Source organism: Aureobasidium melanogenum (genome assembly GCF_000721775.1).
Source record: "Aureobasidium melanogenum CBS 110374 unplaced genomic scaffold scaffold_1, whole genome shotgun sequence".
Lineage (NCBI taxonomy): Eukaryota > Fungi > Ascomycota > Dothideomycetes > Dothideales > Saccotheciaceae > Aureobasidium > Aureobasidium melanogenum.
Window position 1 is genome coordinate 1,313,162 of NW_024470053.1, and position 24,579 is coordinate 1,337,740.

Genomic DNA, 24,579 nt, shown 5'->3' on the forward strand with positions numbered 1-24,579 from the left:
GGCCTTGTAGGAGCAAGTGTTGGTGTTGGTGGCGCAGCCACGACCCCTGCCGTTACCGCACCTGCGGTCATTCCTACCAGCACAGAAATCGATGGTAGCACTATCACTGCTATCTCTCAGTCGTGTGGCGTCGGTGGTGTCGTTGATGCATGTGTCTCACTCGGCCTTGGTCCTCTTGGAACCATCACTCTCGGTGCTGATGCCCTCAACCCCAGCGGAGGTCTTGTTAGCGCAGGTGTTAGCGCTACCCTTCTCCCTGGTGTGTCGCTCACTAACGGTGAGGTCGTACCCACCAGCACAGTCATCAATGGAAACACCATCACTGCCGTCTCTGCATCGTGCAGTGGAGCTGCTGTTGATGCTTGTGTCACCGTGGGCCTAGGTAGTCTCGGAACGATCGCACTCAACGCTGGCGTTCTTCCCACTAGCGGAGGACTCGCTGGCGTCAGTGCTGGTGCTTCTGTAGCAGGAATTGGAGCTACCATCACCGCACCTGCGGTCATTCCTACCAGCACAGTCATTAACGGCAACACTGTCACTGCCATCTCTCAGTCGTGTGGCGTCGGTGGTGTCGTTGATGCATGCGTCTCACTCGGCCTTGGTCCTCTTGGAACTATCACTCTCGGTGCTGATGCTCTCAACCCCACTGGAGGTGTCGTTAGCGCAGGTGTCAGCGCTACCCTTCTCCCTTCGCTCACAAACGGACAGGTTGTGCCCACTAGCATGGTGACTAATGGCAACACCATTACTGCCGTCTCCAAAACTTGCAGTGGGGCTCTCCTGAATGTTTGTGCCACCGTTGGTCTTGGCAATCTCGCAACAGTCACCCTCAACGCTGGAGTTCTTCCCAGCGGAGGTCTCGCGAGTGTCTCAGGAGGAGTCGGCGTTCTTAATGGCCGTGAGGTCGCCACCACTCTTGCCACGGTCGTCCGCAAGTAAAGATATGATTAACAACAACTGATGACGGCGTTCTTTCATAATGTTTTGCTGGGATGATGACGATAATGTGCTTCCCTCTTCCTCTCCCTTTTCTAACCATTTCGTATGTTATATCTTTCTATGCTGTATAGTAGTATTTCTGTAACTTTTACCTATAACTACAAGTACTGTTTATTATATCTTTACTCTTTATTACTCTTTCATATCTTGAATGTGACAAATCGATCTTGGTGAAATACTATGCATTACTATAGCTCATCTGTAGCAGTCTCTACTACATGGGACCAGCAATAACGTCTATTGATCTACGACCTTCGTCCATCTCTATCTAGCTCCACTTTCTACCTCTTGATCCATTGTTTTCTGACCCCTTGCAGTACCGTATGGATGACATGTCTGCCATCCCAGATCGGATACACAACGACAGCCATCATAGCGGCAAAGTGCCAGAGAATTGACATAACGATCCAACCTTTGAAGAAAGGCACCGTGAAGATATAATCTCGGTACATAGGTACCGGCCACAGCACGACCGTGACTAGCAAATTGACAACAAAGTATCCAGAAGCATAGGTCCTCCACTTCTTGATGTGGCGAATGGTTTGTTCGCTAAATGGGTGGGAAATATCGTCAAGACTGCCAGTTCTTGCGGAGAACGATGAAGCAGGGCTGACGAGCCCGGCCTTTGATTCTGAATCGATGGCGATTTGGTCTTTCTCGGTGAGAGGTTGTTGGACCGCTCGAGGAGCTGTTAAAATCTTGTTGATATCTTCTTTGCTATCTTGAGGCGAAGGCAGAGAAGTGCTGGGTTGACTGTTGTCTTCAATCAGATCGATCTTCAGGAACACCCTCCAGTCGAATTTACTAGGTCGTGCCAGGGAAATGATGACTGAAAATAGTGCTGGCGAGAAGAATGATACCAGTGCACCGTATAGACCAGGCAGTTGTTCTTGAGTTGTCTGGATGTTGATCGTGCCTCCCCAAACATATGACAGACTCAACCATGTCGCAATACCTGCTGCAAGTCCTAAGACAGGTGATAAGATGGCGGCTGCCTTTGTTTGTCGCGACCAGAGAAGTGTCAACATAAGAGGGAAGATACCAGGACAAGCGACAATGGGTCTAAAGTATGTCGACCAGTTGTTCGTGGCGCCAGCATACTGCAGCATGATTGCGAAACCTGCCATGAAGCATCCATGACCGACGACGCCAAAATGACTGACCTTCAGGATTTTGCGATCAGAAGCTTTTGGGTTGATGTAAGAGCGGTAAAAGTCCTGTGATATGATACTCGAGACAGCGATAACAGACGATGAGACTGTAGATGTAATGGCCATGAAGATCAATACCAAGAGACCGCTCGTTGCGCCTTTGCCGAGGAGGGAACGGACGACATAAGGCATGACCAATCCAGAATTGACTTGTTTTTCTGTCAGAAGATTCGGGTAATCGAACCAGATGGGCGTTTTCTCAATCGCTCTTGCCGAAAGCCCAATGATGGTACCCGTACACCAAGGAACGGCAAGGATGACGACAGAGACTAGATCGTAGGCGGGTACGACCGATTCGACCTCTGAAGCAAAACTCTTTTGCCAGAATGCAGTATCCATGAGAACCAGAGCTAAGTTACCAAGTTTCAGGACAAGTCCAAAAAGCACGGCTGGATCATATCAGTATGTTGCAGTGAGCGTGGACAGGTTAAATGACATACCTGGTTTCGACTTCATGGTCAACAAGGAGCCCATGTAGTTTCCTTTGATATAGTCATCTGTCGCTTTGACTTTATGGTAGAGGCCTGAGATACCTCCGATATGTTCATTGGTGAGAACAGACAGAGAGAAGTAAATCAGGAGGATAAGAGCAATCGCAGTGTGGAGGTAATCCGTGATGAATGTTGCTTTGAGACCACCGACGGCAGTGTAGATGACGACTGATTGCTAATCAGTATGATAACTTCAATATCGGCGTTGAGGTGACTAACCACCAGCAGGTATCAAAATACAAGCAGCAACGATGTGCATGCCTGTAATGCCAGTAACTAACTGAGCACCAGCCAAGATCATACTACCACACCCGAAGATGTTGTTGATGAGGTTCAGAACAATAAAGATCCAGTGAGCGTATCTGCCGTATCGTATCCGCATGAATTCGAGTGATGTATGTGCGTATGGGACACGAAGTTTAGCGACTATACCAAGTACAGCCATCAAAGCGATTTGGAAGGAAAGACCCGATGCCCACCAAACTGGTAGTGCAACGCCCCATTTGTAGGTATAAGCAGCGCAGATAACGCTCTCGTTGATCCACATCCTGGATTCTGGTTCAGTATCTACTCTCCGTCGAAAAGCTCTGGGAGTTCACAACGTACCAGCTTGAAAAGACGGCAGATGCAGTCAAGCCTGTTCCAACGGAACGATTGGCAACCATGAACATCTCAGACTGCTCACTATCCTCGGACAGATATCGTTTCTGCACACGAACAGCCGCGAGAATGATCAAGCAGAATAAGATGGATAAACCAATGATGATGCCATAGCCGTGTGCTTGGTTGAGTAAAACTTCAGCCATCTTGATTGTGAGTTCTCTATGCTATTGATCTTTTGCATGCAGCATGGGAGTGTCTAGATAATATACATGTTTCTTGGACTGCTCACTGAGTCAAGATACTATAGTGAATCTACTGCCGAATCTGACGTGCGAAAGATCGCAATGGGATCATCCTCAACGCGGCATATACGTGATAAACCTTGACATGTGCACATGCAGAGTATTCAACGAAGATACTCTATCTCGGAAACTTGAAAATAGGCAATGCATCGCGACAAAGGTTAGCTAGCTTATCTGGCATGCTAAGCTTTGCCATTCGTCCTTGAGGTGATGTGATTACTTGGGACGATGGCGTTATACAGCATATCAGGCTGTGTGGAGCAGGTTTTGCAAGACGTTCACCACAAAAGGTATAGCCTAATTGCAAAATGGTAAGCGCTCTGTCCTAGTGCATTGTAACTGCCGAAAAGAACAGCTTTTGCCGTGTGCCAGAAACCATCACATCCTGATCCCAGCATATACAGTGAGCCTCAGAATTGAGGCTCAGAGACTTATGTGTTGGCATTACTTTTGCCAAAGCTCTATTTTGAATGTTGACTTTAAATTATGATAGCTGCCAAATTCAATATGTACAATGGGAATATCTTGTAGCTTAAATTGCTTTCCAATGGAAAGCCGCCGCAGGATGATCCTGAGGAGGACGAGCCAGTCCTTCCTTGCCGTACAAGTTCTCTCTATAGGTACCACCAGGCACAGCATAGTCTTCCCAGAACAATCCTCGCTTCCGGAGCACTGGCAACAAGTGCTCGATGACCTCCTCAAACGTCCTTGGATAAACATGGTACGCGATATTGAAGCCATCAACATCGGCCTCATGAACCCATCGTTCTAATTCATCCGCGATAAACTCTGGTGTGCCAACTACAGTAGCTCCCAGACCACCGACCTTGATATGGTTAGCGACAGTATGCTTCGTCCACTTGGCGACACCAGGCGTAGCCTTTGACCATCCCTCTACAGCCGATCTGACAGCATTCGATTGCACATGGCGAAGCTCTTCATCATCGCCGTATTGGGCAAGGTCGATGCCAGTCCAGCCTCCGAAAAGAGCAGAAGCACCATCTTCTGAACCATAACTAAGATATTCTTTGTACTTTGCGTCTGCTTCTTCCTGCGTTTTGCCGATGATGGGGCAGAGTAAAGCAAGAAACTTGATGCTCTTGGGATCGCGGCCAAATTTCTCCTTTGCCAGAGTTCGAATCTCAGAGATATTTTTCGCGACGACAGACGGATTGTGACCGGCTACAAAGATAGCTTCTGCGTTCTTTGCACCAAATTCTTTACCAGCTTTGGAGGTGCCTGCCTGCAGTATAACTGGCGTTCTCTGAGGAGAAGGCTGGCAAATATGAGGGCCAGGAACATTGTAATATTTGCCTACGTGGTCGATCGTTCTGACCAGAGCTGGGTCAGTGTAGATGATCTTTTCACGGTCGAGCTTGACTGCATCGTCTCTCCAGGATGATTGCCATAATTTGTACATCACTTCGATGTATTCTTCGGCCATCGCATAGCGGTCATCGTGTTCGGGTTGTTCGGTGCGACCAAGGTTTCTGGCTGCCGAATCAAGATAGCCAGTGACGACCTATCGTGGTTGTATCAGTGTCTGGTTCTGTTCAATGGTACGATGTCGAGACCTACGTTCCAACCCACACGACCACCAGACAAGTGGTCAACTGTACTCAGGCGTCTAGCAAGATGATAAGGCTAGAAAAGGTAGTCAGACGGTCATGTCCTTATGGTAACACTGATGCTCGATTTGACTTGCCTGCTCGTAAGTAGTTGCAACTGTGACGCCGAAGCCGATATTTTCTGTCGCGGCTGCCATTGCAGGCACGGTCGCTAACGGCTCATTGACGGGCCATTGGGCACCAGAGATGATTGCTGGGTTAGGATTCTTGGGTCCTTTGTAGACATCATAAGGGCCCTGTGATGAATGATCACATCAGTACGCAGTCTCTTTGCTCAACCATGTCGTTGCACTTACCAGAACATCAGCGATGAAGATGCCATGAAATTTGCCCTTCTCAAGCAGTTGAGCCAGCTTGACCCAATGTTGAATCTTATTGAACCCCGAAGACTGATCATCTGGGTGCCTCCAGAGGCCAGGAGATTGATGTCCGCTGCCTGAATGATGTTAGGTGATGTCTGTTCAAACGGCAGGCTTGACTAACATGACTCTACGAAAGCATTCAGAATTAGCTGCTTTTTTGGCGCGCTACCATTCGTGATCGCTTCAGTCATTGTGTTTGCTTGAATGTGTCTGTTTGCTCGGAAGAGGGTGTTGCGAGGTCTCCAGAAACAACCAGGTATTTAGCAATATATTTGAACATTTTGGAAGCCAAATTCTGTCACCCACCTTGATGAAAATGTAAACAAGACCGCTCACGGCGACCCCTCAATCACGCAACACTTCGAAACATAGCGTAATGTCATGCGGGGTCATACATGCCATGATCGACCAGTCGTTGAGGATGATCTCTGCAAAGGAAGGAGCTCAGGAAGCTTGTTTCCGCTATCTTGAAGATGTGATAGCACGTGCATTTTGTAGAGATGGCGTGCTCGCGTCAATCGAATTATTGGAAAAAACACCCGGTCTTTATGGACTGCAGGGAGCAAACACCCTTTTCCCCAGCGGAAGGAGCAGCCAGAGGAAGATGAATCAAACACAACGCAAAAGCCCGGCTGTCCATCTCGAGCAGTGAATGTCTTGGCTCCTGCTTGTACCATTGTTCTGGTTGACAGGCATTTGAGCCCATGTATCAAAATGGTGTTTCTATGAGTCTAGCTAATGGATGTTTTCTCGAAGCCACGAAAGATCAAGCATTCAACGTAGCCCTTGGGATAAAAGCGCGTGCAACGACGAACTGACAACTCATCTTGCAGCGTGTCGTTGACGTTGCAACTACAGATCCCACCAGCGCTCATGCAAGTCCCTCAAGTCCAGCTCCTCAGGTAGTCTCAGATAAGATGTCATATCGCTCTCGAGGTCAAACTCTTTCTTGGTAACACCGTTACCCCAGTATGCAAATATGTTGCCCGGATCGATATAGGTGTATTCATAGTCTTCCCAGCGCGGGTCCCTTCTGACGTTGGTCAAATGCGCAGCGCTTCCTGGCCATAAACCGTGGATCCTACCGCCAGGACGACGGCCGTTCGCCCAGCTGCTGCACTTTCTGGATAGATTGGTTCGAGGGAAGAAAGCATCGCAGTACTCGACAAAAGCATCGGCGGAATCTTTTTTAGGCACGATGCTTGCGATGCCTTGACTGCTGACTTTGCGCAAGACTTTAGCGATATATGTGGCTTGTGTTTCAACCGAATGTGGGACGGTTCCTGAGGATCCATAGCCATTGGGACCTGAGGAGAATTAGCACAAGTTTTTGTTGTCAAACATGATTGCCTACCATGTAGTTGCAACAAGTTAGGAAGACCAGGTGTTGCAACACCCATGTAAGTGTAGGGGAAACCAAACTTCCCTTCTGGGCGCCAATCGCGAGACAAGTCATATTCACCAGCGACAATAGGGAAGGGAGGCGCAAAGTCGACATTTGCACCCGTTGAACAGATGATCGCATCGACAGGACGATGCACTCCATCTTTAGTCACAATCCCGTCTTTCGTGAAATGCGAGATAGGTGTCTGGATGAAGGTAAGATTCTCTTTTGTCAAGGCTTCAAGATATCCAGGGCCGGGTGTGAGTCGACGACAGTGTGGAGGAAAGTCAGGCACTATCTGTTCAAGCAACTCAGGCTTATCGGCCAGTCTCGAACGCATCAACTCTTTGAAGTTTTTGGCGGAGGTCTTGCTGGTCTCAGAGTCTCTGAGCTGAGCATCGAAGTTTCTCCAGAAAGACCCTTCTAACTTCTTGCGATACTCGAGGTAGACTCTGGGGTCAGAGAACGACTCTTGCTGCTCCTTAGGAATATACATGGGCGTAGCTTGCCTGTCCTTCGCATTGGGATTGAAGGAACCAGCGATCCAAGTTCGACTCCGGGCATAGTGGTCGATGTGACTAGCGACCTTCTGCAGCTCTGGAGTGATTTGGATACCCGATGCTCCATTGCCAATGGTGGCTATGCGCTTGCCTCTTGGGTCAAAATTGGGATCCCAGTTCGATGAATGTCTTAGGTGACCTTGAAAATCGTTGATGCCTGGAATATCTGGCAATCTCCATTCATTGAAGTGTCCGATGGCGGGAATCAGAAAATCAAAGCGTTCAACCTTTTCCTCACCACTCTTAAGGTTTCTTGTTTCGACTCTCCATTGCGATCGTTCTGGTTCCCAGTAAGCCCCTAGAACCTTGGTCTGCAGCTTGACCTTGGAGTAGACGTCGTGCTTTTTGGCTACGTTTTGCCAGTAGTTGCGGATCTCTGAGCCTTGAGCGTACTCCTCACTCCACTCGGTGTTTGGAGAAAATGTCGCCTGGTAAACATGGGCAGGGATGTCGCAGCGAACTCCCGGGTACGTGTTCTCGTACCATGTTCCGCCCTTTATATTCGAATTAGTTGAGATAATGATAATGAGCCACGTCGACATTTAACTTACCAAATCCGCATTCTTTTCGAGAATGGTTAGTTTTATACCTGGCACCTTCGCAGGTAAAAGCGCACCTGCAATTATGCCCGCAAGACCGGCACCAATGACAGCCACCTTGAGCTCACGGATTTCGTCAAGTGGGTGCTCATGTATCTTGAACTTGGTTGGATAAGGATACACCCAGTCGTCCTGGGAGGTGTTCAACTCTATCAAAGCTGGCGACTTTTCGGCTACAGTCTTGTGATTGATTTCCGTCCCGCCGGGTTGGAGAACAGTGATGGCAGACATTCTTGTTCACGTTGCTAGGGAACAATTCACGAGACGAACAAGAGATGATATACATTCATGGTACATGTAGATCGTGTGTATGGATATACTGGCGCTCAGGCGACTGACCCTCGTTGAGCTTGTGAGGCACCACAAGAATGGCGTGCAATCTCGAGATAGCGTTCGTCCGCAGCTTGTCCTATGGCGTGCGAGCTCGCAATATTTGTCTACATGGTGGGGGTCGAATGGAAAGCTTGCATCAGCGAATTGCGACCGGCACAAAATCGCAACACACCGCGCGTTTTTGGGGTCATCTTTGGCGAGTAATGTTGGCAAATCAGCAGTGCGTGGGACCGTACTGAACTTGGAGAAATTGTGCCAACTTTCGAAGATTATCGCTCTCCAGAGGAAAAAGTAGCGAGGGGGAGGCCGTCGCGTCGTGGATGAACGGGCGCTTGTCTTGCCTGTGTTTGTCTAGTTTGCTTTGCTAATCACACCTCATTCCTCCTTCCTTTTAGGTTTCGACTTTCCAAACACGATGACACCAATATCTACAAGAGTCTTTATATCGAGACAACCAATCGGCGACCAGAGATCTCGCCGCGTCGCATTCTGTCCAATGCAGCGTTGATACCGCTCAGCCCTCCCTCTGCGTATTCGACCTCGGGAAGTGCGAGCGCTCCACTTTCCAAAGCTCTTTCCAGCCAAACCATCAAGGCAAGGCCAATTGAGGGTACTTCGTGAAACAGCTTGATCGGTACTGAATGGAAGACCACGCCATCGATCTTGTCCTTCGGTACACCGGTAAGTCCCACCAGATGAGCTCTCTTACCTTCTGGCGCGTCCGCTTGCAACATATGCACTAAGTGTCCTGCTGTCTCTTTGCCGACCGTGTCGACCGCAAATCTAAGCTTTCCTTTCGTAATGGACTGTACAATTTTGATCGCTCTGGCGGGATCGTGGCTGTCGACAAGAATGCTTCCTTGCCGCTCACTGAGTCGTCCACCATGTTTCACGCCATCGGCAAGGAGAATGACTTTGAGCCCTGCCAATCTTGCAATCTCGGAGATGAATAGCGCGCTTGTTGAAGAGCCTCCATATATGGCGATCCAGTCACCAGGCTGGGGACGTTCGGCATTTTCGATCCCGGACAGACACTCTTCCATGATGTCTGCAGGGATTGAGCTGACAGGAACTTGACGGACTGCTTCCCAGAGATCGATCTCATCTCGATCAGCTAGACTTTGCAGCCTCAATCCAAGACTGATGCCCAGAGCGAGCGCTGCGGCCACATATGCTACGCCGATTGATGCGGCTTGTGTGGTTGGAACATTCCTCGGTATCCTTGCCACATTGTGGTGTGTCGAGATTGCGTACTCTTGGAAAGCTGACTTCCTAATGTCTCGATAATCTGTCGATGGACTGAGGACCTGACAGGGGTGTCAGCTTTGGTTCTATCGGATCGGCGATTTATCTGCTTACCAGGTCGCCAACTCGAAGGCGACTTGAAGCAGCGGGCGCCTTGACAACAACTCCAGCAAAATCGCGACCTGCGATGTATGGCAATTGAGGAATGGCGAAGTTGTAGTCACTGAATCTGTCATCAGCCGGGTCCAGCTTGTCGTTCAGAGAGATGCGTACATAGATTTCCAGTCCACTGGATTCAGTCCAATTGCTCTGATTTCTACGACCAGTTCGTCGTCTTTGGTTGGACAAGGCACCGGACAAGCTTGGGTCAGAACGAGTCGTTCGCGAGCTGCATGCAAAAGCGCTACGTTCTGTTGAAGTGGCAGTTCACTCTCCAATGGTGAATCTGCTCTGCGAGCCTTGTCATGAGCTGTATTCACGCTCGTTGCAGTGCTGATAGTCGTCTTTATCTGCGACATCTTGATAGCGTAGGTTTGTAGCGACAGTATTATTATAATAAAAGAAGTCCAGAAAAACAGAAGAAAAGATTCGACGAACAAGTTCAAAAAGTCGCCTTGAAAATACTCTATCAACCTTTGAGATGTACAAAGAGTGGGGGTCCAATGGGATCTGCGCCCACTGCCCATATTTACCCAAACCAAGCCTGGATGGCGCAATAGTAGATGGTGTATTGCTCATCCTCAACAACGATAATCACGAAATGTGATCGAACATGAATTGTTTCATTCGTCTAAACTCTCTCCTCTTGTTTTGATCCTTCGTTCCGAAGTTCGGATGTTTGATTGATTCCTTTCATCCCCTCGTGTCGCAACAACGGAGGTCACACACTCGGCTATCAAGATGTGTTCTTTGACTGCTCCATCCACTTACTTGGCACTTGCCATCCCAAAGCCAATCCATTCGGATCATATGCACGCACATCACATGCTTGCCTGCCATCAACTGCTCCTTTACTTTCGTTTACCCCTTATCATCTCCTCAAATTGAAATTCAAACAAAAAGCGGCGGTGGTCTAGTGGTCAAGACGCTGGATCAATATGTCTTGCAAACACAAGCTCGGCAGTTGCGCCTCCCCTTATACCCTGGTGGACTCACGTCTTCCTGTTTGGCAACATGACGATGCAGAGATCGTGGGTTCGAATCTCACTCGCCGCAATTTTTATGTTTCTCTTTATCACGTCCATCATTGGTGCCCTTGTCCTCCAGATCTAGTAATACATGAGCAATGAAGATGTACTCTACAGCACACTCTACCAAGAATAAAATCTGTCGCTGTTCGTGGATATGAGTACTCATGTAACCTGTGCCTCTTCTCGCCAAAAACATCCAATGCGCGGAAACGATTATCACAGAGATCTACCTTCCCGTGTACTAAAGCAAGTAACTTCCACCGTACTCCACCTGCGGCAACAAGCAAGATTCAGACTACAAAAAGGCATAAGATGTTCTTGGAGAAGAGGCATGTCCACTGAGAGTCGATAGATTGCCACTCCTTGGCGGAGGTCTTCCTGTTCCTCTTAGTAGTGTGCATACACGTCACTTCTTTTAGTACACGGAGAGGTATGAAATCCTACGACATGCTCAATCTGACTCTATCCCGGCTACCCTAATGCCTCCCTGTATGCTAAAGACACTCACAATTTTGCGGCTGACCCTTTCTCCACCTCAAGATATCAGGGCTATCTTAAGCTATCCAAATGCACAGTTATAGGTTGGAAATTAAGTGCTAGCCATTGAGATAGCCTTCAATGGGCCCTCTCTGTGGAAGCCACGTTCTTGTCGCAAGTATTGTGCATTTCTATGGCTACACTGTGACTGTGTTTAGCATATGGGGAAGCGATGCTGGTGGTTCAAGAAATCGCGTGAGATGTTTTCATGTGCATGGCTTAGTGTCGCATCAAAGATGCTTGTTGAATTGCAGACGATCGACGAATAGAAGGCAAACAAGCAGGTCAACAAAACACATGGAGATGATCGAGACTTCTTCGCTGAAACATGAAATGAAAGCATCTTGATGGACAGTGATCTACGTGATTTTGAAGAACAAAAGCGGTGGTACCTCGTTCGAAGAACAAGCTGTTCCCCAGCAACAGACACTCATCTCATCAATCATCCTTGAAACCAGTGCTTACCATGACTGAACTCGCCAACCCAATTCTTCATGATACTAACAGCTTCATCAATGGCAGCCTTAGCTCCAGCATTAACTTTGCCATTTCGTGTTACTAGGTCGCTGGTGTGGAAGCCTCCAGGTACGATCACGACAGGGTTTCGCGTGGAGTTTGCGAGCTTGCCCCCGGGTCTGAAGTCCGAAGATACACCGGCCTCACGCCATGGGTCATAGTCTCCGTTGACGTATAACAAGCCAGGCGAATAGTTGTTCCATCCCTTGTTCTTTGCATTGACTTGTGCTGTAGTGGCACCTCTGTCAAGGCCAACGACTGATGAGTTGGATGGAGGGAACATCAAAGCACATTGGCGAATCCAGTAGTCGGCAGTGCTCAGGCGAGAGACGATCGAAGGACGGTCTTGTGGACTTCCAGTCTGAAAATAGCCAAATGGCTGGTTGCATGTCATATAGACCCATTGTCTGTCGAACTGGTTTGACAAACTTGTATCTGTGTACATGGGGCTTGATGGGTCATAGGTGTCGAAGCATTTGATGTTGCGTTCGCCTTGCCACTCTTCATAGCCATATGACTCACAACTACCAGGCAAGTAAGTCGCGTTGAACCAGTCTGCGTAGCCAGCAAGTGCTTTTTCCAAACCGACACCTTCGGCGCCAGGTATAGTGGTGTTAGTACTGTTAGGTTTGACATTCTCGATGGCATCACAGAAGTCGAAGAATCCAGTGTTCACATAGAACTGATTACCTTGCCAAAGCCAGGGACCATTCTGCAGTGCGGCAGCAAAATCGTCATTGTGTTCCAGGTCCTCAAGACCGAATGATTTCTTGAGCGAGTGAATCTCTGAAGCTGTACCATTGAGCAACACGGAGTCGATGTGGTCGATCACCAAGGAGATATCGGAAGAGCAATTCTTGGGCATTCCTTGCTGGATGGGTACAAAGTATTGCCAGTAGTTGAGTATCGATTGAACGGGCGCACTTGAAGCCCAGTACGTCCAGTAAGTGCCAGGCTGGGTGGAAGCAGTCCAGGCCGCTAGTGCTCCCGAGTATGATCCCCCCACCATCACCCATGGCGCCCGGTTGGGTGCGGACTTTCTGTGATAATCGAAGGGAAGTCGTACATGTTTGGCAAAGTTGGTCAGATCGCTCTGTTGAGATAGTCAGCAATGTGTAACATGACGGATACGGCATGGTCGGCATGAGCACTCACGATTGAGTTCTCGAGGGTCAGGTACTGCAGGTTCTCGGTTGTCAGATCAGCATATGGCGAACTGTAACCCCAGTATCTGTGCTCAATGCCTGGAGATACTTGATTAGCGACTTGTAAACCTGACGAATCGAATCATCGTATACACGTACAAACGATTGCAGCACCGATTTCTTGGGCAAGGACACCAGTGGTCCGGTTGAGTGTCAAGTAGCTCGTATAACTATTGAAGCCGGTCAGAGATCAAGAGACATATCAATGCAAGGGATAATTCACTCACGCGCTGGCGTTGACCTCACCAGGAGTGAACAAGATAACTGGAGAGCCAGGTCCGCCATAGAACTCAGTCGAATAAAAGTAGAACTGCTCGAAAGTTCCGAGGTCCTTGTTGTTGTGATCGATGTATTGTCTAAATGTCGCGTTACCCGTATGGGAAGATGCCATGACAGATGCTAGCGCATGCTCGTTGTCATCCGCGAAGTGAGTGGATCGCCATTTGTTCAATCGCGAGCCTTTGGCCTGCAATGCTTGAGGAGCGTTGTTGAGTGCCTGCGCAAGTGGCACACTACCAAGTAAGAATGAAGAAAAATATGCCCACACGCTCTTCATGATGGCGGTGAGAGATGATTGATATAGATGGGCGAGAGACAGAGAGAATTGAAAAGTATGCGCCCGGCTTCCTTACTTATAGAAATTCGAAGTCTATCAACTCGGGTAGCTGCACTTGACCACTATACACCTTCCATATTGTGATAAGGGAATCTCACGGTCCGGGTGGAAATATGCGAGAGCAGATCTTCTACTGCAATCAGCTTCCTCATTCGGCGATTGTGCCTTGGCGACCCCTCTCCTTGCTCGTATACAGATTGTAGGTTGCATTACGGCCGCGACTTATCAGGCAAACTTTCACAATGGAGTTTGTTTGGACAACGTGGTATACAAGACTTCAGAACTTGATAGCAAGCAAGCACGACAAATGCAAGTGGTGAGACAAAAACAAACCATGAAACATAACGCAGTGGCTGGGCTGACCTGTCTTAGGTAAGCAGGGCTTATCACTGGCAGATCTTCGGTTGGCGGTAGAGCCCCGAAGCTCGGACTCTGTCTTGATGATCACACCTTCCGCTTTTGCGCTACGGTTGCATCCTCGCCATGTGCTAAAGTATGTGACGGGTGTGCTGTAGGAATGCACTATACTAATGAGAATTACAGTAGTGTCCAATGAGAAGCGAACAGTTACACACTCTCTGTGGACATGCCTATGTTTCCAGAAAACATTGTGCCTTTTTACAACGCATACTCTGCTCTCTGCGTAGTCGGAGGACGATGGATCTAGTTGAGAGTTACAGACTTGGGCACCCGAGGACAGTATACCATTCACGCATGACTATCAATGGCTGACGAGTACCTAAAAGATTTGTAGATAAATGTCTCGATTCTGATAATGGACAACAAATGATATCATGTACTTCTTCTACATCTCAATCGTCTAGAAGTATTTCACTTCCACCAGTCTGGTCCTGGCACCAGAAGCTTGTGTCATGCTAAGTCTAACCTGCGTAACACTCGTCGAAGCAAACTGTACATTCGTAATACCATTCGCTACGACAGCACTCTTCTTCAGCCCACCAATATCAACCCAATTGCCATTACTCAACACCTGTATCGAGTACGCCGTGGGTGCCTTGAAGTCATTTCCATTGTCGAAGAAAGCGATTTCGGCGCGCGAGATCTGAGTGGCAGACTGGAAGGTGACAGTGTACCATTGATTAGTTGCAGAATTGACATCAGAGTTCCAGCCATTGGTGAGCTCAGGGAAAAACCAAACACGACCGTCGATAGCATCATGGACATTGTCGACATTAGTGCCAGAAGAAGCATTGCCATGAGGATAGCCGGTACTGCTTTGAAGTTGAATGCTCTTTGCAATTGGTCGTGAGATGCTTATGACGGCTTTTCTCTGGAAAGGAATGACTAGACGCTTAAGAGTGGATGAGGTAGCGATCACTGCACCGTCTCTCTCGATGCGAAGACCAGTTCCTTGACCATAGTGGCTGCCATCAGCATCCCATTGGACAGCAATGTTGCTGCCATGGTAGGGCACCTCTTCAGCACGGAAGTATTTGATGTCACTTGTGATCAAGGGGTTGATCTCCAAGAAGTCATCGGCGCGAGGTCGAATACCAACAAGTCCAGTCATGATCAGATCAATGTAGCCGGAGTGGAAGTAATGAGGCGATCTGGGCAGGCCGACAATAGCACCGCCCTTATCAGGGTCGTAGTCTTCCTGTAGGTTGAGTGTTGCGCCATTGTAATGCAGTTGTGTGTATTGCCTAAGCAATCTGATGTAGTCCGAGTTGCTGACAACATTCTGAGTGTAGTGGTCAAGAAGATTTGACATGCCTAGCAGCGCCTGTGTAGTCTGGAAGGGCCAAGCGGGACCGTTCCACTGGCATTCGCGTCGACCCGTTGCTCCATCATAGCGGTACTGCTTCATGTAGTACTGGTAGCTAGGCTCAACAGTACGCAGACCTTTCGCACCGCCGAGTTCATTGGGGTTCAAGAGGTGTTTCCACGAGGACGCATAATCTGAAGAGTTGTCAGGAAGGTTGAAGGTCCAAGGTAGGACACCAACAAGCTCCCGACCGCGAATCGGGTCCCAGTATTTGACATAGTCATTGCTGACCTGATACCTGTCGATAAAGTGGGTCAAGGTTGAGTTCCACAGACTCTTCTGGACATTGCTCTTGATTGCCATAGCGCGAGAGTTGTAGTCATTGGCAACGCTAGTCTGACCAGCAAGAGTGGCCAAGTTGGCGAGAGCTTTGGCATTAGCATACATGTAGCTGTTGATCGAAGGGCGGAACGCGTTTCCACCAGTGAAACCGTCCTTGCCGCCAGAGGCATCGATAGAGGAAATCGTGTATTCGGTAGCATCAAGGAGAGGTTCGATCTGTCAATTCATCAGACTAACAATCTTGTGGAAGATCAGAGTGTAACCCTACCCAGTACAACCCCTTTGAAGAATCAAAGTGATCACTCCACGAATTGTACAGTTTCTCCATTTGCGAGAGGTACTCTGTCGCGCTGGCAACATCACCATCCACGAGATAAGCTCCATAAACAGAATCCTGAATATAGTCCGTGAAGTGACGGTCATCGCCGCCAGTTAACATATAAGTCAGATAGTCATCCTTGAATCGACGGTCTCTATTCCATCTGCCTTCAGCAACATGGAAGCCAGTAGCATCATTCAACGAAGCGTAAGGCTCAAGCTGCCAACTAACATCGTCCAGGAATTCGGTGGAGATGTAGCCTTTGGCGCCCAAATCTCGCTGATGGGCTCTGAAGATCTTCCAGCGGTAGTAAAAGACATCGGTTATTTGCGAATCGCTGCATTCAAAGTATGCAATTCGATCTTGGTACCAAGGTGCGTCGTTGCCGAAGTACTTCTTTGCGATAGCATTAGTGTCCAGAGCTCGTTTCTCATGGCTAGAGGATGGGGCGGCCAGGGCTCCTCTGATGGAGAGGCTAGATGGCAGAGCTAAAAGAAGTAGAGATGAGTACAACATGCTGGAAATAATGCAGATGTTCAGCTCTAGGTGATTGAAAAGGCCTGGAGAGGCACTGGAAGTACTGTAAGCTGCTGGTGGAAAGATTTCTAGAAGTCATGTCTATGTTATTATATAGCAAAAAGACATCGGCTAATATGAAACAACGCTTGCTGTAGTATGTAGCATGGTAAGGGTGTCATGAGAGAACAAAGGCGAATTCTGCCGACAAGTAGTTGTCGATCCACCAGTGAGAGATCAATGCATACGAATAAGTGAAAACAAGAAGATCTAGGGTTGCATGGCGAAGCATGATTTGATGTATACATGTCCTAAAAGTGGTTAGGGACGTCGATCCCCCGCAGGTGCCCCACAATCTTGTCTACCCCTCCGGGGCATCACGATGTTCCTCTCTTAATCTGCCGAAGCAACCTCGTATAGAGATTTTACCCTACTTCTCTTGTTGTCATCTTGGGACAGGAACAAGTTTGCAAAGAAGAGACGAGGTGACATCTTGCTTGTTTGGCGGACTTGATTGATTAGATGAGGTATGTTGAGCAATCTCAAGCGTGTTTTGCAATCTGCAGCCCCTCCGGGATGCCCGATGGCTCAAACTCGGCCGAACAAGCCAGCAAGAATTCATGAATATATTCGTAACTTCGTCGCTGAACTTTGCTTCATTTACTTCATTCTGACGGCGCCACCGTCGACGATAATAGCCTGTCCAGTAACGAAGCCAGCATTTACCAGGTACTCGACGGCATCGGCAATGTCCTTTGGTCTGCCAGCTCTGTTGGTAGCGTGGTCATCAACATCCTTGTCCTCGTTCTGGTGAACCCACTCAATGCCCTTCTCGTCGCCTTCCTTGGACTCGTGGGCGACCTTGATGCGACCAGGAGCGACAAGATTGCAGCGGATACCCCAGCGGCTCAGACTGATGGCCATACTGTGCATGAGACCGATTTGACCCGACTTGCTGGAGGCGTAGCCTTCCTGGTTGGGGTCGCTCATCTCTGCGCGGAAGGAGCCAATGTGAACGATGCAGGGGCCAGCGTCGGAATCCTCAGCGTGGTGTGAGTCTTTCTTGTCTTCGAGCTTCATGTAGGGAAGGCAGGCTTGCGAGACGGCGAAAGGAGCAGTAAGGTTGGTCTCAATGTAGCTGTGCATGGTCAGCGACTCGATCAGTCAAGAATAGAGCAATGTAACTTACGCTTGCCACTGGTCGAACGTCTCAAAGTTGTCCATTGCCATGCCGTCCTTCCAGGTGGGTGTAGCAATGCCACCATTGTTGACCACCACTTCGATTCGACCACCCAAGAAGTCTGCAGCCTCCTTGACCTTTTCGCGGATCTCGTCGACGGAGCGCAGGTTGCAGACGGCAGAATTGACTTGCTTCTTGTCGTAGTACTGCTTCAGATGGACGGTTGTGGTATGCTTCAGCTCTTCCTCGTCAATGTCGAAAATAAAGACCTTGTATCCTCGCTCAAGGAATCTGCGTACGATGCAGCGGCCAATACCACGAGCTCCGCCGCTGATGATGGCTGTTTTTGCGACTGATTGCTTGGTGTTGTCAATCATGGTTGATGTGTTTTGGACAGCAAAGTTCAAGGAGCGAGAAAGAAGACAAGGGAAAACTTGGCAACTTGTCGCTGGTCATGATTGCGCATTGTGTGAGGATCCTGCATGAGCGCATCGAGCGAGAAAGAAACTGTGACCGTCTCGAACGTCACTGCTCCGCCTTTTTGTCAAAACCTGGGGAAGCTTTCACCAAGCACCTTGATGGGTGGGGTCAAACAACATTGTTCATCCTGCATAGGAACATAGCTCAGCGATCACGGAGAAGAAGAAGAGCCTGTGGACGGAACGTGAAAAACATGAATAAACGTCTATGTACACCTTGCTGATTGGCAAAAAACAATAAAAAGATACCCAACGCCTTCCATACAATCATCAGCGTCTTCACTCGAATCCTTTTAGGAGCCAGGTAAACATGTCCATTGCTCTAGAAGCAGAAGATAAAGAACCAGCAAGTCGTGTTGTTGTTGGAAGAAGAAGAAGAAGAAGCTGCACTGCTAGTGGCGGCAGGTGCAGAGGTGCTTGAGGTCTTGCTGGCGCTTGTGCTGGTTGCACTGCTGCTGGTCGAGGAAGATGCAGACTTGGTGATGGTGCTCAGAGTAGTAGCCGAAGAGCTGGAGGAGCTGGAAGAGCTTGAAGAGCTTGAAGAGCTGGAAGAAGACGAGGTCTTGGAGACAGTGCTCGACGACGAGGAAGACATGGTGGTCGAGGCAACAGAGCTGCTGGAAGAGGAGGTGATAGTTGCTGAAGCACTGCTGGAAGTCTTCGAGACCGACGATGACGATGAGCTAGAAGAGCTGGAAGCAGACGAAGTGGTCGAGACAACGCTGCTAGAGGAGGAAGAGACAGCCTTGCCGGAACGGACACCAGACAGGACGTTGCTTCCAGAGCTGGAGGGATTGCCGAGCTGAGACTTCAACCAGCAAGTGCCTGAAATCGATGTTAGTATGATTGAAGAGTCAGCGGAGAGGAGAACAAGGCTTACCTGAGCCAACACCGTTCTGGCCGCCAACGTAGGTGAAAGCGTTGCATTGAGAGTCGGCATCGCAAGCGTTCATGCAGTCGGTGTAAGAGCTGGTGGCTTGAGTGTTGGAGTACGCTCCCTGAGTGCTGTCGGACGAGTAGTAGATGGTGTAAATGTTACCAGCAACATCAGTGGCCGAAGCAGCTGCAGAGGATGAGCTAGAAGTGGCAGTGGCCTTTGCAGCAAGCTTGGCAGCATAAGCAGCGGCAATGTATCCGTTGGATCCAGCAATGACAACGTTGAAGCCATCACGCATTTGACCGAAGTTGTTGGCGTTGTCAGAAGTAACCGCACCTCCCCAGAACACACACTTGATGTTAGTGGTGCTAGGAGGGTTGTTACAACCAGCGACTGAAGGATCATACTGAGGGTCTCTCTCGAAGTAGATGTTGAACGAGTTGCAACCACTCATGCTGGTGCACTGCTGTCCACATCCAGCAACGTCGTACGAGCTCATCAGAGTGTAGCCGGCGTACTGATCGGCAGAGTTGGAAGCAGTCAGGTTGCTGAAAGTCTGGACATATCCGTTGGGAAGAGCGGCGGTGACGGCCTGAACACCGTACCAAGCATCGGCAGCAAAGCCAGCAGCAGTGTCAGGTACAGAAACGTGGCTGATTCCAAGAGGCTGCTGAACACAAGAGCCATCACGCTTGACTACAGCAGTGGCAGCGGCTGCGGCAGCGCTGGAAGAAGAGGCTGCGGCAACAGAGGCGGAGCTAATAGCAGCAGTGACATCTGCGGGAGAGTCAAAGACGGCAGTAGCACTGGGGTCGCTGCTTGCAGTAGCGGTGCTGGCCAGAGTAGTGGCAGTCAAAGTAGGGGCACCCTCAGCAGTGACATAGACTACAGGAAGGACAAACACAGAGGTAGGAACAGGAACGGTGATTGCGTCCACGTTAATGCTGGTGGATTGAGCACCTGCCAAAGCGGCAAGAGATGCAGCTGCGATGGTGGAGAAGGCGGTACGCATCTTGATAGATTGATAAGAATTGAGGTAGAGTAGAGGTAATGGGGTATCGAAAAGTGGTAGAAGTGTGTTGGTTCAGAGAGTGAATGAGGTAGGTGGTTGTTGTTGGAAGGTCCAAGGAATGACTAGTACCGAAGCACTGGAGGATAGTTGCAAGTCTGCTAAAGAGAGTAGTGAAGTTGGAGCGAGCTGATGGTTCATGGAAAGGTGGCAAGGGAGATGCATTTATATAGTGTTGGTGAACTCGTACGTAGGATTTCCATGTCTCAGCCTTACTCGGTGAATATCCCTCTCATGGTTCCTGAGGCGTAGCAGTAGTAGCCGTTTTGCTTGCGGTATTTGGCATATCCGTGGACGAGGCCTCAGTGGTATTCTTGGAAACAAGAGTCATGGCTAAAAGAGGGTGGGGTTTGGGCGCCAGTTACGAATGAACTGACACAAGCCAAAGGTTAACTTAAAATGCCACAGTGAAGCCCTGGCGTAGAGCAGTCTGGAAAAGGCGTCGAAGACATCGACGTTGGAGGATCTACACCAAGGATCAGACATATCCACTTGCTTGTAACGGTGTTTCAACCGTTGGAGATGCCGAGTCAAGCAGCATGCAAGCATTCGTGGTGCTGCTCTGCAGTGCACAACATTGGCCTCTATGTGGTCACGGAAGCTAACCGTGCCTTGATCCCTTCTGAACAAATCACAAGACGATGTGCGGTCTGGCTATCGAGTAGATGAAGCTCCAATGAAATTGGTAGAGACGTTCGCAGCGTTAACGCCGGTGACGACGTTATGATTATCCAAAGTCAAGCCAAGAAGCTTGTCGCAAGACAGCAATCCTTCACCAAGTTGTCACCTTCCATTCGTAGGTGGCATAGCGGATATATCGCATGGCGGGTATTGAATCTCGTGTTCGCACTCATCGTTCATGTCTTCCGGATCTCGGCGCGCAGAACAAGGTAATCAGAGACAAGAGCAAAGCCAAGTCTCCATCAATCTCCGGGTAGCTGGTGGCTCGATCACCGTCGTGGAGATGGAAACCCACAATGTCTTAGATCTGGAAGTCGAGGTGCTTGCGAGAGTGACGCGTGAATTTCGAAGACACGGAATCTCGGATGTGCACGCGTTTCACCGTTGCCAACAAAGATCAATACTGCCCCAAGTCGGTATGGAAGATACGCAGCGAGATTATTCAGATGTTAGCACCAACACCCTGTCTGAATATTGACAATATGCTCGAGCAGCCACCATGAAATATGATGTTGATACGAAACCTTTCTCAGGATTTTGCAAACAGACAAATGCTCCATATAAACATTCGTATCATCATAAAATGGCTCGCCGAGTACGATGAACAAAAGTTGATTTCGTTTCGTATGTCTCAACTCGAAAGGCAATGAGCTATTGCACCAAGTTGACTGGTTAATCACGCGTTCGCTACACGATCGTGCAAGTTTCAAATTCCACCAATTATGCCGTGTTTTAGCAACATGAACATATCACCAAAGTCTTGGGTGGAATTGCATAATCACACGTATCTTGGACGGCATACAGGAGATCACACCACCTCATCACTTGCTAACCACAAGTATACTGTGATTACCTCCATTGATCCCAAAAACCAAGCCGTTCTTCCTGTCAACACTTTTGTTCTTGAAACTCTTTCCATCGATCGTGATCTTACCCGTCTTACCAGAAGGTAATGGAGGCAGTGTAATATCACCAGCAGTTCCCTCAGGCACCTTCCACCACAAAGAATATGCCCGCCCACCATCCGTGATGTTCCAGCCAGCACTGAACTTTCCCAACGAAGTCACGAATCCTGCCTGAGCATACTCCAAATCAGCAAATTGCGGCTTCAATGTCCACGTGGACCCTACTCGGCCAGTAACAGATAAGCCAACAATGTAGTTGGTCAAGGCGGATGTGGGGCCTGCTGACCAGCCATGACTGTGCGAGACGTAACTTGCATCATAGCTATACCCTCGCGAATTGCGATAGGCAAAGCTCCCGTTTGTGAGGTAGCCTTCGATGACAGTACTCCCGGTTCCGTTGGGATGATGCAGATACCAGCCCCAACTGCGGCGTATCAGATCTAGTGCCCGTTCACTCTGGCCAGCGACCAGATGTGCTTGGATCTCAAAGGACGAAATAAATGGTGAGATATTGTTTGGGAGCTCGGGAGCTTCGGGACCGATGGGTGTCCAATTGTCTGTGAGTCTGGAAGAGATACTTTGAGCAGATGAAGATAAGGCAGGGACTACACCAAAGTAGATCGCCATGCTATTGGCATCTTGAGGGTGTAGACTTGTGTCTGTAGCGTTGTCTTTGAAAGCTCCAAATAATGTGTCCCAGCAATATTTGTTGATTGCAGTGCTGAGGTTAGCAGCGCGAGCAGTATATGTGTCAGCCAGGCCAGTTGTGTCTCCATGCCAGGTTGCGAGCTCGGCACCTGTTACAAGTGTATGATACAAGATCATGTTGGCTTCGCTGTTGTTGAAACCTTGTTGCCATCGGGCCCAGTCGCGCGTTCCCGTCACATTTAGCAGTCCAGACGGCTGATGCACCTTGCCGTAAATGTACTCCATGGCGTGTAAATAACGATCCCAATTCTTGTCCAGGAAAGCAGTGTCGTTGGTATAGAGCAAGTAGTTGTAGGTCCCTATCATACTCCACATATGATAAGTATCCGAGCCCTGCTGCAACAAAGGAGGTCCAGCTTCCGGGAAAGATCCGTCTTTATTCTGATGATCATACATAGTCTGTAGAGCATTTGCGACACTTTCCAGATCTCCAATACTGACAAACGTAGCTGGTACTGCAATGCCCATGTCTCCTGGCCACACTGCTCGGTCTCTCTTGGCTCCGTCCACAATGACTGTAGACCCATTTGCGAGAGCGCCACTATTGTTCCAGCCGCTTGAGACAAAGTTACGGCCAGTGTCCACCGGTACTGAATTAGTCTGCAAGGTGTATGCACCGCTGTACCAGATCTTGTTCAGATCGTCATCACTACAGTGGAAATAGCCAGAATAGGCACGTAGATTGCTCCAAGTGGGTTGAAAGCCGATCTCGAGTGTGATATCATTGATATCAATAGACGACATAGTTTCGTTGGTAATCAAGAACAAAGTCAGGTAGCGGAAGCCTCCACGAAGGCGGACTTTATCCATTGTATAGCTGTAGTTGCCAGAAGCACTGAAGTTTGAGTAGATGGCTCCATCCCCTGCTTGAAACTTTCCATTGGACGAGTCAGACCACAAGCCGATCCAGTTCTTTGCTTCACTGAAGGCTAGACCCAAAGCACCAATACCATGCGCTGTGTAGGATATCGTGGCCAACCCTCCCACCTCTTTTCCAAAGTCGAAGACGAGTGCTGATCCATTACCAGTGATGTGAGCAGGACCAGGCCATTTTGAGATGATTGAAGCATTCGCGAGAGACAAGATTGAGGTTGGGGAGACGGCGCGAGAAGCAGGCGCAAAGATGTTTGCTTCCCATTCACCTGGAAATGCAGTCTCGAGTGGACCAGAGCAGGTCAAGTTTTCCCAGCACGTTTGAGCCTGAACCGTAAGTCCAAGCCCAAGAAGGGTAAGCAGATGAGAGACAAGCATATTCGAGTGCTTGGAGAAGGTGCTGAGATCAGAGCCATAGCGTGGGCCAGAAAGCTTGATATTACTTGGTCCTGAAGGATTGTTCGCGATATCTCAACCCGAACAGACGGAAAAACAGCGTGCAGCATCACCAGCCTTCCTCATGCATTCTGTAGATCAGTCTAATACGAGCGGGGAAATGAGGGGAAGATCTAAAGACCAACCTTGATCTGGTGGTATACAATACTGTACCTCAGCAAGCGAGATACTGCGATAGTCTGTTGAAGACTAGAGCAATGATTACATGAAGGTCAAGTATTATGTGATGCCCTGCATGCAAGGTCTGCTGCTTCGGTCGCGCGGATCTCGAACATACGCGTCCACATACTAAGCCGTGAGGAGATGTCAGGAGAAGCATACATTATTGATTCAAGTGTGTAGAGAGTGAAAGAGTCATCTGCAATGTAGCCTTCCCAGTGGGTAATACACGTTGTGCAGAGATGCGAGTGGATGGAAGGCGCACAAGATCGCGTTTCGGTGAAGCTCACGCGTTATGCCAAAGTGGACTGTGCACGCTCATCTCGTTCGACAACTTGACATCACTCTCGGATGCACAGATGCCACCGACTTTCTCCATCGATCTTCTGATCATCTCAAAAAAAAAAAAGCGATGATAGAAAGAATCTATATGTGGTGTACGCAGTACAAATATAAAGAAAGATTCCAGGCATACCAGCTGCCCCGAGCCCACTACCAAGATGGGACC

The 24,579-nt window shown here is 49.0% G+C and overlaps 9 protein-coding genes across 9 annotated transcripts; all 9 read right to left on the minus strand.

Moving 5' to 3' along the window:
- Positions 1–1,280: 1,280 nt before the first annotated feature.
- Positions 1,281–3,507, minus strand: M437DRAFT_35973 (SSS family solute:Na+ symporter; the record flags this gene model as incomplete). The annotated part of the gene is made up of 4 exons (XM_041019354.1): positions 1,281–2,599; positions 2,651–2,869; positions 2,921–3,249; positions 3,308–3,507. The coding sequence occupies 4 exons, from the start codon at positions 3,505–3,507 to the stop codon at positions 1,281–1,283; spliced, it is 2,067 nt and encodes a 688-aa protein (XP_040884501.1).
- Positions 3,508–4,138: 631 nt separating this feature from the next.
- On the minus strand, positions 4,139–5,787 carry M437DRAFT_71295 (Nitrilotriacetate monooxygenase component A/pristinamycin IIA synthase subunit A; the record flags this gene model as incomplete). Its single annotated transcript, XM_041025650.1, has 5 exons — positions 4,139–5,128; positions 5,185–5,250; positions 5,312–5,470; positions 5,531–5,670; positions 5,718–5,787. The coding sequence occupies 5 exons, from the start codon at positions 5,785–5,787 to the stop codon at positions 4,139–4,141; spliced, it is 1,425 nt and encodes a 474-aa protein (XP_040884502.1).
- A 661-nt stretch (positions 5,788–6,448) lies between these two features.
- Positions 6,449–8,370, minus strand: M437DRAFT_71296 (FAD/NAD(P)-binding domain-containing protein; the record flags this gene model as incomplete). Its single annotated transcript, XM_041025651.1, has 3 exons — positions 6,449–6,903; positions 6,951–8,034; positions 8,092–8,370. 3 exons carry the CDS (start codon positions 8,368–8,370, stop codon positions 6,449–6,451), a joined length of 1,818 nt encoding a protein of 605 aa, XP_040884503.1.
- Positions 8,371–8,912: 542 nt separating this feature from the next.
- M437DRAFT_71297 (GroES-like protein) lies at positions 8,913–10,235 on the minus strand (the record flags this gene model as incomplete). The annotated part of the gene is made up of 3 exons (XM_041025652.1): positions 8,913–9,779; positions 9,832–9,940; positions 9,991–10,235. The coding sequence occupies 3 exons, from the start codon at positions 10,233–10,235 to the stop codon at positions 8,913–8,915; spliced, it is 1,221 nt and encodes a 406-aa protein (XP_040884504.1).
- A 1,651-nt stretch (positions 10,236–11,886) lies between these two features.
- M437DRAFT_36811 (serine carboxypeptidase) lies at positions 11,887–13,556 on the minus strand (the record flags this gene model as incomplete). Its single annotated transcript, XM_041019512.1, has 4 exons — positions 11,887–13,053; positions 13,116–13,204; positions 13,265–13,335; positions 13,393–13,556. The coding sequence occupies 4 exons, from the start codon at positions 13,554–13,556 to the stop codon at positions 11,887–11,889; spliced, it is 1,491 nt and encodes a 496-aa protein (XP_040884505.1).
- Positions 13,557–14,601: 1,045 nt separating this feature from the next.
- Positions 14,602–16,684, minus strand: M437DRAFT_80128 (glycogen debranching enzyme; the record flags this gene model as incomplete). Its single annotated transcript, XM_041027291.1, has 2 exons — positions 14,602–16,065; positions 16,118–16,684. 2 exons carry the CDS (start codon positions 16,682–16,684, stop codon positions 14,602–14,604), a joined length of 2,031 nt encoding a protein of 676 aa, XP_040884506.1.
- Positions 16,685–17,344: 660 nt separating this feature from the next.
- On the minus strand, positions 17,345–18,241 carry M437DRAFT_38314 (short chain alcohol dehydrogenase; the record flags this gene model as incomplete). The annotated part of the gene is made up of 2 exons (XM_041019812.1): positions 17,345–17,822; positions 17,874–18,241. 2 exons carry the CDS (start codon positions 18,239–18,241, stop codon positions 17,345–17,347), a joined length of 846 nt encoding a protein of 281 aa, XP_040884507.1.
- Positions 18,242–19,458: 1,217 nt separating this feature from the next.
- On the minus strand, positions 19,459–19,902 carry M437DRAFT_28370 (uncharacterized protein; the record flags this gene model as incomplete). Its single annotated transcript, XM_041019135.1, has 1 exon — positions 19,459–19,902. A coding segment is annotated over one exon (444 nt), but the record flags the coding sequence as incomplete, so codon positions are not given.
- Positions 19,903–21,791: 1,889 nt separating this feature from the next.
- Positions 21,792–23,834, minus strand: M437DRAFT_37743 (Six-hairpin glycosidase; the record flags this gene model as incomplete). The annotated part of the gene is made up of 1 exon (XM_041019700.1): positions 21,792–23,834. The coding sequence occupies one exon, from the start codon at positions 23,832–23,834 to the stop codon at positions 21,792–21,794; it is 2,043 nt and encodes a 680-aa protein (XP_040884509.1).
- Positions 23,835–24,579: the final 745 nt, after the last annotated feature.